This window comes from Chiloscyllium plagiosum, chromosome 41 (genome assembly GCF_004010195.1).
Source record: "Chiloscyllium plagiosum isolate BGI_BamShark_2017 chromosome 41, ASM401019v2, whole genome shotgun sequence".
Lineage (NCBI taxonomy): Eukaryota > Metazoa > Chordata > Chondrichthyes > Orectolobiformes > Hemiscylliidae > Chiloscyllium > Chiloscyllium plagiosum.
Window position 1 is genome coordinate 18345664 of NC_057750.1, and position 14251 is coordinate 18359914.

At 43.0% G+C, this 14251-nt stretch overlaps 1 protein-coding gene across 4 annotated transcripts in view; it reads left to right on the forward strand.

The window, feature by feature from the left end:
* Positions 1-12497, forward strand: part of LOC122542909 (galectin-4-like) — a 31922-nt gene extending 19425 nt beyond the window's left edge. For all 4 annotated transcript variants that reach the window (XM_043681053.1, XM_043681054.1, XM_043681050.1 and 1 more), the window contains 4 exons: positions 864-896; positions 3808-3893; positions 5654-5819; positions 10994-12497. In XM_043681053.1, the coding sequence (XP_043536988.1) occupies positions 864-896; positions 3808-3893; positions 5654-5819; positions 10994-11140 (432 nt within the window). In that variant the 3' untranslated portion in view covers positions 11141-12497. The remainder of the gene's footprint in view (positions 1-863; positions 897-3807; positions 3894-5653; positions 5820-10993) is intronic.
* The last annotated feature ends 1754 nt before the right edge of the window (positions 12498-14251 follow it).

Consider the following 14251-nt stretch of genomic DNA (forward strand, 5'->3'; position numbering starts at 1 on the left):
GACGGAGACATTGACTTTTTCATCAGGCAGCTGTGCTTATTACAAGCAATCTTTGTATCTACTTGTTGAATTGGGTGCAACTTCAATTTGCTCAAATGTTTGCAACACTGAACTCGATAATTAAAACTCGAAACCCAAATTATTATCTGATGCAATTATTTGCCACACCTCCGACACAGGTACTGATGCAAAAGTTATGTCTTATTGCATGTCTGATCAGATCCACATCACTGCAAAAACAAATGAATCCCATGAGAAATCTGAAAAAGTGCATAAGACATCGCCTCCCTTCACCAGTGACAGTTACTGTGATGCATTATTTACCATCTACAGGATGAATTACAACTCACTTTAATGCCACTGGACACAAATCCTGGAACTCCCTCCCGAACAGAATATTGGGCACACCCTGAGGACTGAAGGGGCAGCTCACTACAATCTTCTTGAAGGCAGTTAGGGATAAGTAATAAATCCTGGCCTAGGCAATGACACCAATATCACGTGAATTAATGCACAAGAACTGTGCCAGTGACAGATCTGATAGGTTGTGCTTGTTTAAAAAATGCATTCAGGGATTGAAGGTGTCACTGTCTGGACCAGCATTATGACCAATCCCTAGTTGTCCTGGAAAAAGTGGTAGTGAGCTGCTTTCTTGAACTGCTGCAGTCCACATGCTGAAGGTAGACCAACCATGCCGTTAGAGAGGGAGTTCCACAACTTTGACCCATTGACATTGAAGGAATGGTGATATAGTTCCGAATCAGGATGGTGAGTGGCTTGCAAGGGGTGGTGTTCCCATCTGCAAATTCATCCGTACGATCAGTGAAAAAAATCAAATCCTAACCTCATTTCTTGTTTTTCAGAAATCACCTACTCAAGTGACTGTAAATAATCCAGTGAGTATTTAGTTAAGTTTTTCTGGGCTTTCTTTTATGTAGGATTGATACTGAATTAAAGTCGGATCATCTATGAATTCCTGCTGAAGGTTAATAACATATTTAAGTAGAAAAAGAAAAGGAAAGAGAAAGAGGTGGAAGTTATTGTTAGGAATATTGTATAACTTTAATTTTTATTTTGTACATTTATCTGTTAGAGGAGACATGGTTTTAGTTTCATTTTAAACTTGCTTTTGTAGGCTTTGGACATGCACTTAGAGGTCTGTTTGCTTTTTCTTCTTGTATCTCAATCTCTCCCTTCCTCACTGCCTCTCTCTCCTTGCTCCTGTCATACCATCTCACGCTCTCCTGTGTCTCTGGACATACATTGCCTAACCCATGGGTGCATACTTGATCCTCCCACCTCACTCTCCACTACTCACATAATGAGTACTGATGAAGAGTCACCAGATTCAAAATGTTAACTCTGCTTTCTTCCTACAAGTGTTGTCAGACCAGCTGAGTTTCTCCAGCAATTACAGATCTCCAGCATCCGTAGTTCTTTAGTTTTATTTACTCCACTGCTGATCATCTGTCTTCTCATAGTCATAGAAACAGACCCTTCGTTCCAACTTGCCAACCAAATATCCCAACCTAATCCAGTCCCATTTGCTAGCACTTGGCCCATATTCCTCTAAACCCTTCTTATTCATATACCCATCCAGATGCCTTCTAAATGCTGTAATTGTACCAGCCTCCACCATTTCCACTGGCAGCTCATTCCATACCCGTACCACCCTCTGCATGAAAAGGTTGCCCCTTAGGTCCCCTTCATATCTTTCCCCTCTCACCCTAAACCTATGCCCTCTAGTTCTGGACTCCCCCACCCAAGGGAAAATACCCTGTCTATTTATCCTATCCATTCCCCTCAGGATTTTATAAACCTCTATCAGGTCACCCCTCAGCCTCCGACGCTCCAGGGAAAACAGCTCCAGCCTATTCAGCCTCTCCCTTTGCTCAAATCCTCCAACCCTGGCAACATCCTTGTAAATCTTTTCTGAACCCTTTCAAGTGTCACAACATCTTTCCGATAGGAAGGAGACCAGAATTGCATGCAATATTCCAACAGTGGCCTAACCAATGTCCTTACAGCCGCAACATGACCTCCCAACTCCTATAATCAATACTCTGACCAAAAACGGAAAGCATACCAAACACCTTCTTCACTATCCTATCTACCTGCAATTCTACTTTCAAAGAAGTATGAATCTGCACTCCAAGGTCTCTTTGTCAGCAACACTCCCTATGACCTTACTATTAATGTGTAAGTCCTGCTCTGATTTGCTTTTCCAAAATACACCACCTCACATTTATCTAAATTAAACTCCATCTGCCACTCCTCAGCCCATTGGCCCATCTGATCAAGGTCCTATTGCACCTTCTTCGCTGTCCACTACACCTCCAATTTTGGTGTAATCTGCAAACTTGCTAACTATACCGTATATGTTCACATTTTTATAAATGATGAGAAGCAATGGACCCAGCGCCGATCCTTGTGGCACACCACTGGTCACAGGCCTCCAGTCTGAAAAGCAACCCTCTACCACACCCTGTCTTCTACCTTTGAGCCAGTTCTGAATCCAAATGGCTAGTTCTCCCAGTATTCCATGAGATTTAATCTTGCCAACTAGTCTCCCTTAAGGAACCTTTTCGAATGCCTTATTGAAGTTCACATAGATCACATCTACTGCTCTGCCCTCATCAATCCTCTTTGTTACTTCTTCAAAAAACTCAATGTAGTTTGTGAGATTTTATTTCCCACTAAGCCATGTTGACTATTCCTAATCAGTCCTTGCCTTTCCAAATACACGGAAATGCTGCCCTCAGGATTCCCTCCAACAACTTGCCCACCACTGATGTCAGGCTCACTGTTCTCTTGTTCCCTATCTTTTCCTTACCACTTTCTTAAACAGTGGCACCACTTTAGCCAACCTCCAGTCCTCCGGCACCTCACCTGTGACTATTGATGATACAAGTATCACAGCAAGGGACCCAGCAATCACTTCCCTATCTTCCCACAGAGTTCTAGATTATACCTGATCAGGTCCTGTGGATTCATCCACTTCTATCTGTTTCAAGACATCCAGCACCTCCTCCTCTGTAATATGGACATTTTCCAAGATGTCACCATCTATTTCCCTACATTCTACATCTACCATGTCCTTCTCCACAGTAACACTGATGCAAAATACTCATTTAGTATTTCCTCCATCTCCTGTAGCTCCATGTAGAGGCTGTCTTGCTAATCTTTTCTCCTCCCCCCCCCCATTTTTTCTCTCCCAATCTCTTCCCACTCCCATCTCTCTCTCCATCCTTCATTATCACCCTCCCCCCACCTACTCTTTTTCTCCCACAGCTTTCTGTACCAAATCTCAACCCCTTTCTCTCACCTCTACTTCATTCCATTCTTTTCTACCTCATCTGTCTGTTCTTCCCTTCTTGTCTGTATCCCCACAACCACCTCACTCTCCAATGCAACTGTCCCTCTCTTGGCCTTTGGCTCTTCCTTCCCTGCCCCCCACACCCTCACTCTCTGCCACTTGACCTGCTTTGTTGTAATCCACTTGCTGTCCATGACCTGTCCCCACTTCCTGTGGTGGTTAGACTCCCTTCTCCGCAAGGCGTCTGGCGACATTTTCAGGTGTCAAAGGATCCTGCACCAGCACAAGTTAAAGAGAGTAGTTGTACAAATTTCGATTCAAACTTCCTGGAATCCAGTGTCTGGGAATGTCCAGGTCCCAATTTTGCCACTGTTGCTTTCAGAATACAGTTCCCCTGGCACACTCCGATGGTTGAGAAACAAAGCTAGATTCCTCTGGAGGTGAGAGACCTGGAATCACCTCCTCCTGATGGACTGCCATTTTTTTTTCAGCCGGTTCCATACCAGGCATACATAGGAGGTATCAAGCCGCAGCAGAAGATAAAGATTATTGGGACTGTGAACGTCAAACCTTACAGGTGTGGAAATTGAATAGAAGACTGTGTTTAAAGACATAGCGTTTAATGTTCTTTACAAATTGTTTGAAATTATTTGAACCCTATTGTTGGACAAGCCAGTCTGCGCAACACCTCAATTTCACAATTGTCAGTCTTGTGTTCATTTCCAACCGTGGTCTCATCCTGTTGAATCTTCATAAATATCACCACCCTCAGATTCTCGAGTGTTTGTGCTTTTCCTAATTCTGACCTCTTACACACCCTTACTTCTCTTTAATAGTGTTGTGGTGATGTCACTGCACTAGTAATCCAGGACCCCAGACTAATTTTCTGAGGATATGTACTTAAATTTTACCATAACAGGTGATGAAAATTGAATTCAATAAAAATCTGACATTAAAAAGCTGACCATGCAACTACTGTTGATTGTCATAGCGAATGGGGAAGGAAATCTGCTATTCTTATTTGGTCTGGCCTATATGTGACTCAAGACCCACAGCAATGGAATTAACTCTTACTTGCCCTCTGAATAAGTTAGAATGGCCTAGCCAGTGATGTTTGCATTCCATGAATAATAATAATTCCAAAAATCAAAACAGGAGTTTCAAATCTTTTTCTGAATTGGATCCCATTTCAAGGGTGGAAAATTGTCATGATCCCTCAGACCTGAGACAGTTCATGGAGGAGAGATGATGGGGTCTGACCATTTTGTTACTCAAGTCAAGGTCTTGAGTTTGGCTTTGATTTGGGTTATTCAGGCCAGGCCAGTCATTTTGAATAATCTCACAGTTGGTCACACAATCATCGTTCCATGGCAGCCATTGCTGCTGTCGACCAACGTTTTGGCACATGACTCTCACTTTGGAATGCTCTGCTTTACATGGTTTTGTTCCTGAATGAAGTTCTTCAGTGATGACATTGCTAAGTGCCCATTATGTAAGACCAGTGGATTTGTTTGTAATTTTGACACAATTTGAATTCAACGTTATCCCTTGTTTGATATCTGATCCAATACTCCCCAGATACTTATAGAATTGTGTTTGTCTATTTTTATTACTTGAATGATTGCTCCATGTTTTTAACCTGTTTACTGGAATGTTTTTCATATAAGTGTGACTCTGCTGTTCAACCTTCAGGGAGTGAACATTTTCCTTGGTTTACCTATGGTAATTTTTGTTTCGAACAGAGGAGGCCCCAAGAACAAAGAAAATTTACAGCCCAGTAACAGACCCTTCGGCCCTCCAAGCCTGTGCCGTCCAAATCCACTGTCTGAACCTATCGCCCAATTCCTAAAGATCTTTATCCCTCTGCTCCCCACCTACTCATGCATCTGTCCAGACGCACCTTAAATGAATCTACCGTGCCTGCCTCTACTCCCTCTGTTGGTAACACGTTCCAGGCACCTACCACCCTCTGTGTAAAGTATAAAGATATGTAAAGTTATGCAAGGCCCAGCAAAGAGTGCCTAAGCAGCGCCTGCTCCATTTAACATAAATTGCAATAAACTGGAGTCAGTGATGTTGAGTAATTTTCTAAAGGAGTGGGAAGAGTTGAACATAACATTTTTACACCTTGGATGTGGTTGATTTCTTGAAAGAGTGATGGAGGTAGAAAAACACATCTTGTTTAAAGGGTGGGTGAATATTATTATCCCAGATTTCCTTTGCCTTACCATTGATGGCCGCTAAGTTCTGAAATTCTCTACCTAAAACTCAATGCCTTTCTATCCTGTATAAAACTCAAATCATCTCCAAGTTGATGTTGTGCCTGTTTTTTTTCAGGTTTACCATTAATCTGAAGGTGAGTTATTATGACAACATCGCCCTCCACATCAATCAAAGATTTGATGAAAATGCAGTAGTGAGGAACAGTTGCATCAACAAGAACTGGGGCACAGAGGAGAGGAACCTGCCATTTCTCCCATTTTTGCCTGGTCAAACATTTGAGGTATGCTTTCTGCACGTTGCGTGGTCCTGATCAGACTTGCTGTGGATGAAATAAAAGCAAAGTATTGGAGAAACTTAGCAGGTCTGGCAAGATCTATGGACAGAAAGAGAGTTAATTAGAATATTGCGTTTAGAATACTGTGTACAGTTCTGGTCGCCACATTACCAAAAGGATGTGGACGCTTTGGAGAGAGTGCAGAGAAGGTTTTTTTAGATTAGATTAGATTACTTACAGTGTGGAAACAGGCCCTTCAGCCCAACAAGTCCACACCGCCCCGCCGAAGCGCAACCCACCCATACATTTACCCCTTACCTAACACTACGGTCAATTTAGCATGGCCAATTCACCTTCCCTGCACATCTTTCTGACTGTGGGAGGAAACAGGAGCACCCGGAGGAAACCCACGCAGACACGGGGAGAACGTGCAAACTCCACACAGTCAGTCGCCTGAGGCTGGAATTGAACCCGGGTCTCTGGCGCTGTGAGGCAGCAGTGCTAGCCACTGTGCCACCGAGCCGCCCATGCGGCTGTTGCCTGGTGGAAGGTGCTAGCTATGAAGACAGGTTGAGTAGGGTAGGATTATTTTCATTAGAAAAAAGGAGATTAAGGGTGGACCTGATTGAGGTCTACAAAATCATGAAGGATGGACAGAGATAAGCTTTTTCCCAGGGTGAGGGATTCAATAATGAGAGGTCACACGTTCAAGGTGAGAGGTGAAAAGTTTAAGGGGGGATACATGCAGAAAATACTTTACACAGAGGGTGGTAGGTGCCTGGAACATGTTACCAACAGAGGTAGTAGAGGCAGGCACGGTAGATTCATTTAAGGTGTGTCTGGACAGATGCATGAGTAGGTGGGGAGCAGAGGGATATTGATCTTTAGGAATTGGACGATAGGTTTAGATAGTGGATTTGGATCGGCATAGGCGTAAAGGGCTGAAGGGCCTATTCCTAGGATGTAAATTTTCTTTTTTTTAATATTTCTAACGATTCTTCTTCAGAACTGTTCTGAAGCACTGTCATCCTGACCGTGGAACATTCATTCTCGTTCTGTCTGCACAGAAGCTGTCACACCTGCTGGGTTTCTCCAATGTTTTGTTTTGATTTCGGTTTCCAGTTTTTATTTTCTGTGAATAAGGCTAGTTTTGGAATACTAACTGTGTGTCTGTTAACTTTGAGCTCAACACTAGAACAATAATGAATAGTTTTCTATTGAGGGAAAACATTCCTAATCCCTCTCTCAGTGCATTCTATTTCCACGTTGACCAAATGTGGTTTGGGATTTATACTGAAGTCAAGCACTCCACTTGACTGCAGCTTGAACATCTTGAGGCTGGGCAGCTGAGATTCCTTCCCCATCCCAGCCATTTCCCATCCTAGTCACCCGGGTGTGGGTCTTGCATCACTTTAGGCCAGCACAGATTGTAGTGTAAATCCAGTGTAAAGCTGTATCATAAATCAATCTGGGTGCGTTGCTGTGTTGCCTGGGCTTACAGGAGTTTTTTGAAGAGCTGACAGAAAGGGTTAATGAGGGCTCACTATGCTATACATGAATGTCCAAAACGCATTTGACTCTCAACAGATTTTTGAGGAAAGTTCTGGATCACTATTTGAAAGGGACACCGGTAACATGGATTCAAAATTGGCTAGGAGATAGAAATTAAGAATAATGGTCAATGGATATTTTTCAGGCTGAAGGAATGTTTGATGTGTAGTTCCCCAGGGGTCAATATTGGGACCCTTACTTTTCCTGATTTATATTAATGATCTGGATCTTGGTGTGCAGTGGACAATTTCTAAGATTTCAGATGACACTAGACTTGGAAGAACTGTGAGGAGGATAGTGTGGATTTCAAAAGGATGTTTACAAGTTAGAGGGGATGGATAGGTGGTAGATTAGTTTTAGATTACTTACAGTGTGGAAACAGGCCCTTCGGCCCAACAAGTCCACACCGCCCCGCCGAAGCGCAACCCACCCATACCCCTACATTTACCCCTTACCTAACACTACGGGCAATTTAGTATGGCCAATTCACCTGACCTGCACATCTTTGAACTGTGGGAGGAAACCGGAGCACCCGGAGGAAACCCACGCAGACACGGGGAGAATGTGCAAACTCCACACAGTCAGTCGCCTGAGTCGGGAATTGAACCCGGGTCTCTGGCGCTGTGAGGCAGCAGTGCTAACCACTGTGCCACCGTGCCGCCCACTAATTTTGATTCAGAGATATGTGAGGTAATGCACTTTGGTCAGAAGAACACTGAAAGACAATATAAAATAGGGAGTATAATTTTAAAGTGAGCTGGGTGTGTATGTGTACAGATCATTGAAGGTGACAGAACAAATAGAGAAAAAAGTTAACAAAATACACAGCATCCTTGGCTTTATTAATACAGTGCAAGAGCAAGGGGTTGAAGCTGAACTTGTACAAATGACTAGTTAGATCTCAGCTGGAATATTGTGTACGGATGTGGGCACAATATTATAGGAAAGATGTGAATGTATTAGAGAGAATGCACAAGTGATTTGCTATGAATGGTTTCAAGTATAAGAAACTTCAGCTTTGAGGATGGACTGAAGAGGCTGGGACTGTTCCCTGGAAGGAAGAAAACTGAGAGAAGATCTGATTGAGGTTTTCAAAATCATGAATAGGCTGGATTTGATTTGATTTATTATTGTCACATGCACCTAGGTACAGTGTGCAGTACAGGCATAGAATACCAAATAAAGTGCATTAGGATAATAGAACAGGGCGATGAATACAATGTTACAGCTGCAGAGAAGGTGCACAAAGAGTGAGATCAACATTTAAAATATGAGAGGTCCATTCAGAAGTCTAATAACAGCGGGGAAGAAGCTGTTCTTGAATGTGTTTGTATGTGTGTTTAAGATTTTGAATGTCCGCCCGATAGAAGAGGTTGGAAAAGATTATAACGAGGGTAGGAGGAGTCTTTGAGTCCTGAGGCAGCGAGAACTATAGTTTTTGTCGATGGATGGGCAGGTTGGCTGACGTGATGGACTGGGCTGTGTTCACAACTCTCTGTAGTTTGATACAGTCCTGGCAGAGCAGTTGCCATACCACCCTGTGATGCATCCAGATAGAATGCTTTCCCTGCTGCGTCTGTAAAAATTGGTAAGAATCTTTACAGGATTTCCTCAGCCTCCTGAGGAAGTAGAGGTGTTGTTGTGCTTTCTTGACTGTTGCATCAACGTGGATGGACCAGGACAGGTTGTTGGTGATCATCACTCCGAAGAACCTGAGACACTCTCGGCCATCTCTGCCTCAGCTCCATTGCTGTAGACAGGGGTAAGCCCTCCACCTTGTGACTTGAAGTCAATGACCAGTTCCTTCATTACGCTGATGTTGAGGGAGAGTTTGTTATCTTTACACTACACCTCTATCCTTTTTCTGTATTCTGTCATTGTTTGAGATCTGGCCTACAGTAGTAGGTAGTTTCGTCGGTAAACGTGGGGTTAAGATGAAATTTGGTGACACAGTCATGAGTGTGTAGGGAGTATAGTAAGGGGCTGAGTATGCAGCCTTGCAGAGTGCTGGTGTTGAGGATTATTGTGGAGGTGTTGTTTCCTATTCTCACTGATTGTGGTGTGTGGGTCAGGAGTCACGGATCCAGTTGCAGATGGCAGAACAGAGACCTAAGTCCCAGAGTTTGGAGATTAATTTGGGTGGAATTATATCGTTGAAACTGGAGCTGTAGTCAAAATGTAGGACCCTGACATGGGTATCCTTGTTATCCAGATGTTCCAGGGATGAGTATAGGGATGGCAAGATGGAAAGAGTAGGTGGGGTGAAACAAGGGTGATGTCAGAATTGAAATGGGAGATGACTGGAAGGTTAGGCTGGCCCCAAACAGTCCTCCCAAGTACCACCGCCCTCACCTCCATCCAGGGTCCCAAACAGTCCATTTAGGTACCAACCTTCCTCACCTCCATCCAAAGCCCCAAACAGTTCTTCCAGGTGTAACAAAACCTGCATTGCCTCCACCATAGTTTATTGCTCCCAATGTGGTTTTCCCTACTTCGGTGAGACCAAACATAAACTAAGTGAACATTTGGGCCTGAAAGGGCTAGCCTGACCTCCTGGTCAATGCCCATTTCAATTCTTCCCACTCCCTCTCTGACATATCCATCCTTGGCCTTCTCCATTCCCACAGTGAATCAGATCACAAATTGGAGGAATACCTTATCTTCTCCTGGGCAGCCTGGAGCCCGGAGGACTCAACATTGAGTTCTCCAATTTCAAATAACCTTCCCACCCATTCCCTGACTCCCTTTCCAGCCCTACCAACCCTTCCTTCCAACAGGATTCATGCCTCCCATCAACCAACCACTACCCACTACCTGTGCTCACCTATCACTATCTCACCATTTCACCTGTCTCCCTACCATAACTCTCTGACCCACCGCCTTTATCTGCAATTCGCCCTACTCCAACCTCCATTCCTGAAGAAGGGTTATACCCAAAATGTTGACTTCTCCACCTCCTGATGCTGCATGGCTTGCTGTGTTTTTCCAGCCTCCTGCTTGTCTACTCAGTAGGTTTGAACATGAGTATTCCTAACCCCAACTCACACTTCCTGTTGAAAATGGCCTCCCACTGGGAGTCGGGATATGGTGATTTTGCTGTTAAATCCTACCGTCAAAGTAGATGCACTCAGAATTGTAGGATCAGGTGGCACACATGGACAGTTTTGCACTTGGTCCACGGCCCAGCTATGGATAGGCTTTCTTTGGCTTTCAGTTGGACTTGGATGGCTGTTTTTGAGCAAGTATGGCTCTTGTCTGTACATTTTGATGGTTCAGGTGGATATTAAAAATCCTATAGCACAACTCTAATAGTGTGAGAGTTTTTCCAATGTTCTGGTGAACCAGGCACCACCAGTCAACAAATTGATATTGTTCTTGTTGCTAATTTTGGATGCTGCATTGAAAATGTGATGCTTTGAGTGACAACTCTTCTGTGAACATTCTTAGAGTCACAAAAAGTCTTTAGCATCACATTTTAAATGCAAGTATCCAAAATTACCAACAAGTGGTGCCTGGTAATCCAATGTAAACACCTATCCTTTGTTGCTCAGGACTTTGTATCTAATCAATCATAGAAGAGTATTTTAAATTTGGCAACTATTGATACATTTTTAATTATATCTTGTTAGATGCAGATTATGATTCAACCAATCTGCTACAAGATCTTAGTCAATGGAAGACACCTCTTCAACTTCAACCATCGTGTGCAGCCTCTGAATCAGATCGATCAATTGGAGGTCACTGGTGATGTCAGTCTTTCCCTTGTGGAATACTAATATTTTGAAGTAAACATTCTGCTGAATTTTATCCTTGGTAGAATACTTTCCCCTTCACAAGTACAAATTCTTTTAGGTTTGTCTTTTCTAGAAGAATAATCCTTTAATCTCAATCGTTAATCTAAATCCCCCTTCCACAGGGCCTAATCTGTGGTGATTTTGTTTGAGTGTAGTGAAGAAAGTCAACACCTCACTTGCATGATTAATAGCAGTGATTCATGTGGATCTCGTCTACTGTTTGAGTTTTCCCCCTCCCCTTATTCCATACCCATCACAGCGATTTATAAAATCATACAATGACACAGAAAAGAAGAAGGCCTTTCAGTCTATTCGGTCAATACCATTTCTTAGAAAGAGCCATCCATATAGACCTACTCTCCTCTGAAAACACACAACAGTTTATAAAGGAGATATTGACCATATCATGAATTTGCTGTAGCATCTTGTGGAAATCCATGTGACATACCAAGATGGTGGCCAGCAGATAACATTGAGGAGAACCCAAACGTTTGTTCAAAACACAAACATCTGTGAAATAAAATGCTCCATAGTCTTTTCACGTGGAGCACAGGTGTAGGAGAAGGCCATTCCACCTCCTGTTAGATCATGCCTGACCTGTAGCTTAACTTTATTTACAGACTTGTTTCTAGTTCCAGGTTTCCACAACCCTTTGTTCTTCTTAACATTTAACCTCCCCCACCCTACCTCCATTTAAACAACATGGCTTGAATTTTAAGCTTTTGCCCTTTTGTTCTGGACTCCCGTTTAACCTTCTCACCAGCGACTACAGTTTCTCTCCATCTCAGACGGCAATCGTGTTTAAATGTTGTTGTAAACTCTATAAAGACTGAATTATATCTTTTGACAGAACGTCTGTCTGTATAATACTCTAATGATGGAAGTCTTTAAAAATGTATACTGATGAAAACAACTTTTGCATGTTATTTGCTTGCTCCCATGTCAATGTTGTTGTCAATGTAACGGGTACGGAACTTGGCTATTGGTTTTTGCTCAGCAATTCTACTTTGTTGTGTACCTCGAAGACCACATCAGAGGACGCTTACCCAAAGATCAGAGGCTAAATGTGCTTGACTGCTGAACCGTTCCCCGACTGGGAGGGAACATTCCTGTCTGGCGATGGTTGTCGGTGTCTGTTTGTTCGTTATCATCGCATCTGCATGTTCTCGCCATTATATCATACCATAGACAACATTGGCCGAGTCACAAGTATATGCCGTGAAGACTTATGAAGACGGCCTCAACAGTGATCAAGCGTTCATGTCGCGTTATACCTAACCCCACCTATATCTGCAAAATCTTCCTTACTGTCCTGTTTTGACACCATCACCATGACGAATTGTTATGATCTCTCGACCTTAATTAGTTTATACAGTTTGGATTACTTACTACTTTGGTTAGTCCCTCAACTCTTATATCTATCATATTATTCCAGGCATTTGGTTTGCCTCCAGCACCACTTTATTTTTAATTCTTTGTAATTATCTCTCTCTGCCTCATTTAATCAGTTTATAGGCCGTCCTTTTGCTTGTTATTCAGCTAGGTCTGTGTGCTTCTCTCTCACTTCACTTGACAAAGGAGCTATGTTCTGAAAGCTTGTGATTTCAAATAAATCTGTTGGACTATAACCTGGTGTCATGTGAGTTCTGACTTTGTCCACCCAAATCCAACACATCGTAAGCCAAGAAACTCATTCCCCAGCTGGTCCACGGCTTTCCTCCAGTGCCTCTCTCCTGCTTTGATTTGATTTGATTTATTACTGTCATGCGTACCCAAGAACAGTGATAGGTGTTGGCCTTATGTGTTTTACTGGCAGATTGCACTAAACAAGTGCACCTGGGTAACAGAACAGAGTACAGGCTACAATGTTACAGCTACCAAGAAGGTGCAGAGAGAGATCAATATGAACATTGAACAGGTCCATTTAAAATTCTGGTAACAATGGGGAAGAAGCTATTTGTGTGTAGACAGAAGAGGGTATAAATTGGGGTGGGAGGTGTTTTTGATTATGTTGGTTAGTTTCCTAATGCAGCTGGTAGTACAGATGGAGTCAATGGATGGGAGGCTGGTTTGCATGATGGACTGGTCTGTGCTCTCAACTCTCTGTGGGTTCTTTGGAGCTTGGGAAGAGCAGTCATCATACCATGTCGTGATGCATCCAGATAGGATACGTTCGATAGTGCACCTATAAGTATTTGTAAGAATCTTGATGAACTTGCTGAATTTCTTTAGCCTCTTGAGGAACTAGAGACGTTGCTGCACCTTCTTGACAGTAGTATCAATGTGGGTGGACCAGGTGGGATTGTTAGGAACTTGACATTCTCGACCTCGGCATTACTGATACAGACAGACGCGTGCCCTCCACCTCACTCCCTGAGGTCAATAACCAGCTCCTTCGTTTTGCTGACATTGATGAAGAGATTGTTGTCCTTACATCATGCCATTATGCACTCCTCCTGGACTTGTTGTTGGTGCAGAGATACAAACAATGGTTAAATCTAATGGCATCAGATCAAATATAGGCTCTGAAACCTTCTGCTGATTACCCCCAATGATCTCCGTCAGCCAATGGATCAGAAGCCCTGCATGTTGAACACTATTTGAGAAAAATAGCACAGACAAAAGAGAAAAATAGCATACTGAGTGGCAAGAGAACAGAATATACACTGAGTGGGGGATCTCAAGATCCATCACTAAGGAATCACAACTTAGTAGCACTGTGGAATCAAAGAATTGTTATAACACCAAAGAAAGCCTTTATATACCAACAGATAAATTAGGAGCAGGAGTAATTATTCAGCCCCTTGAATCTGTTTCACCATTCAATAAGGTCATGGCTGATTTGTTTGTGTTTTGAATTCTACATTCCCATCTACCCTGATAACCCTTGATTCTCCTGCCTAACAAGGATCCATCAACAAATGCAAATATTCAATAATTTTTTTTCAGCCAGACAGTGTTGAGAATCCACAACTCACTGCCTGGATGAGTATGTGGCTGGACAGGCCGGCCAAAATAATTGATTTATGATGACCTTCAATAAAGTGGCCAGATATTACAGCATGCTGGGAAATGTGATGTGACTAAAGTGAC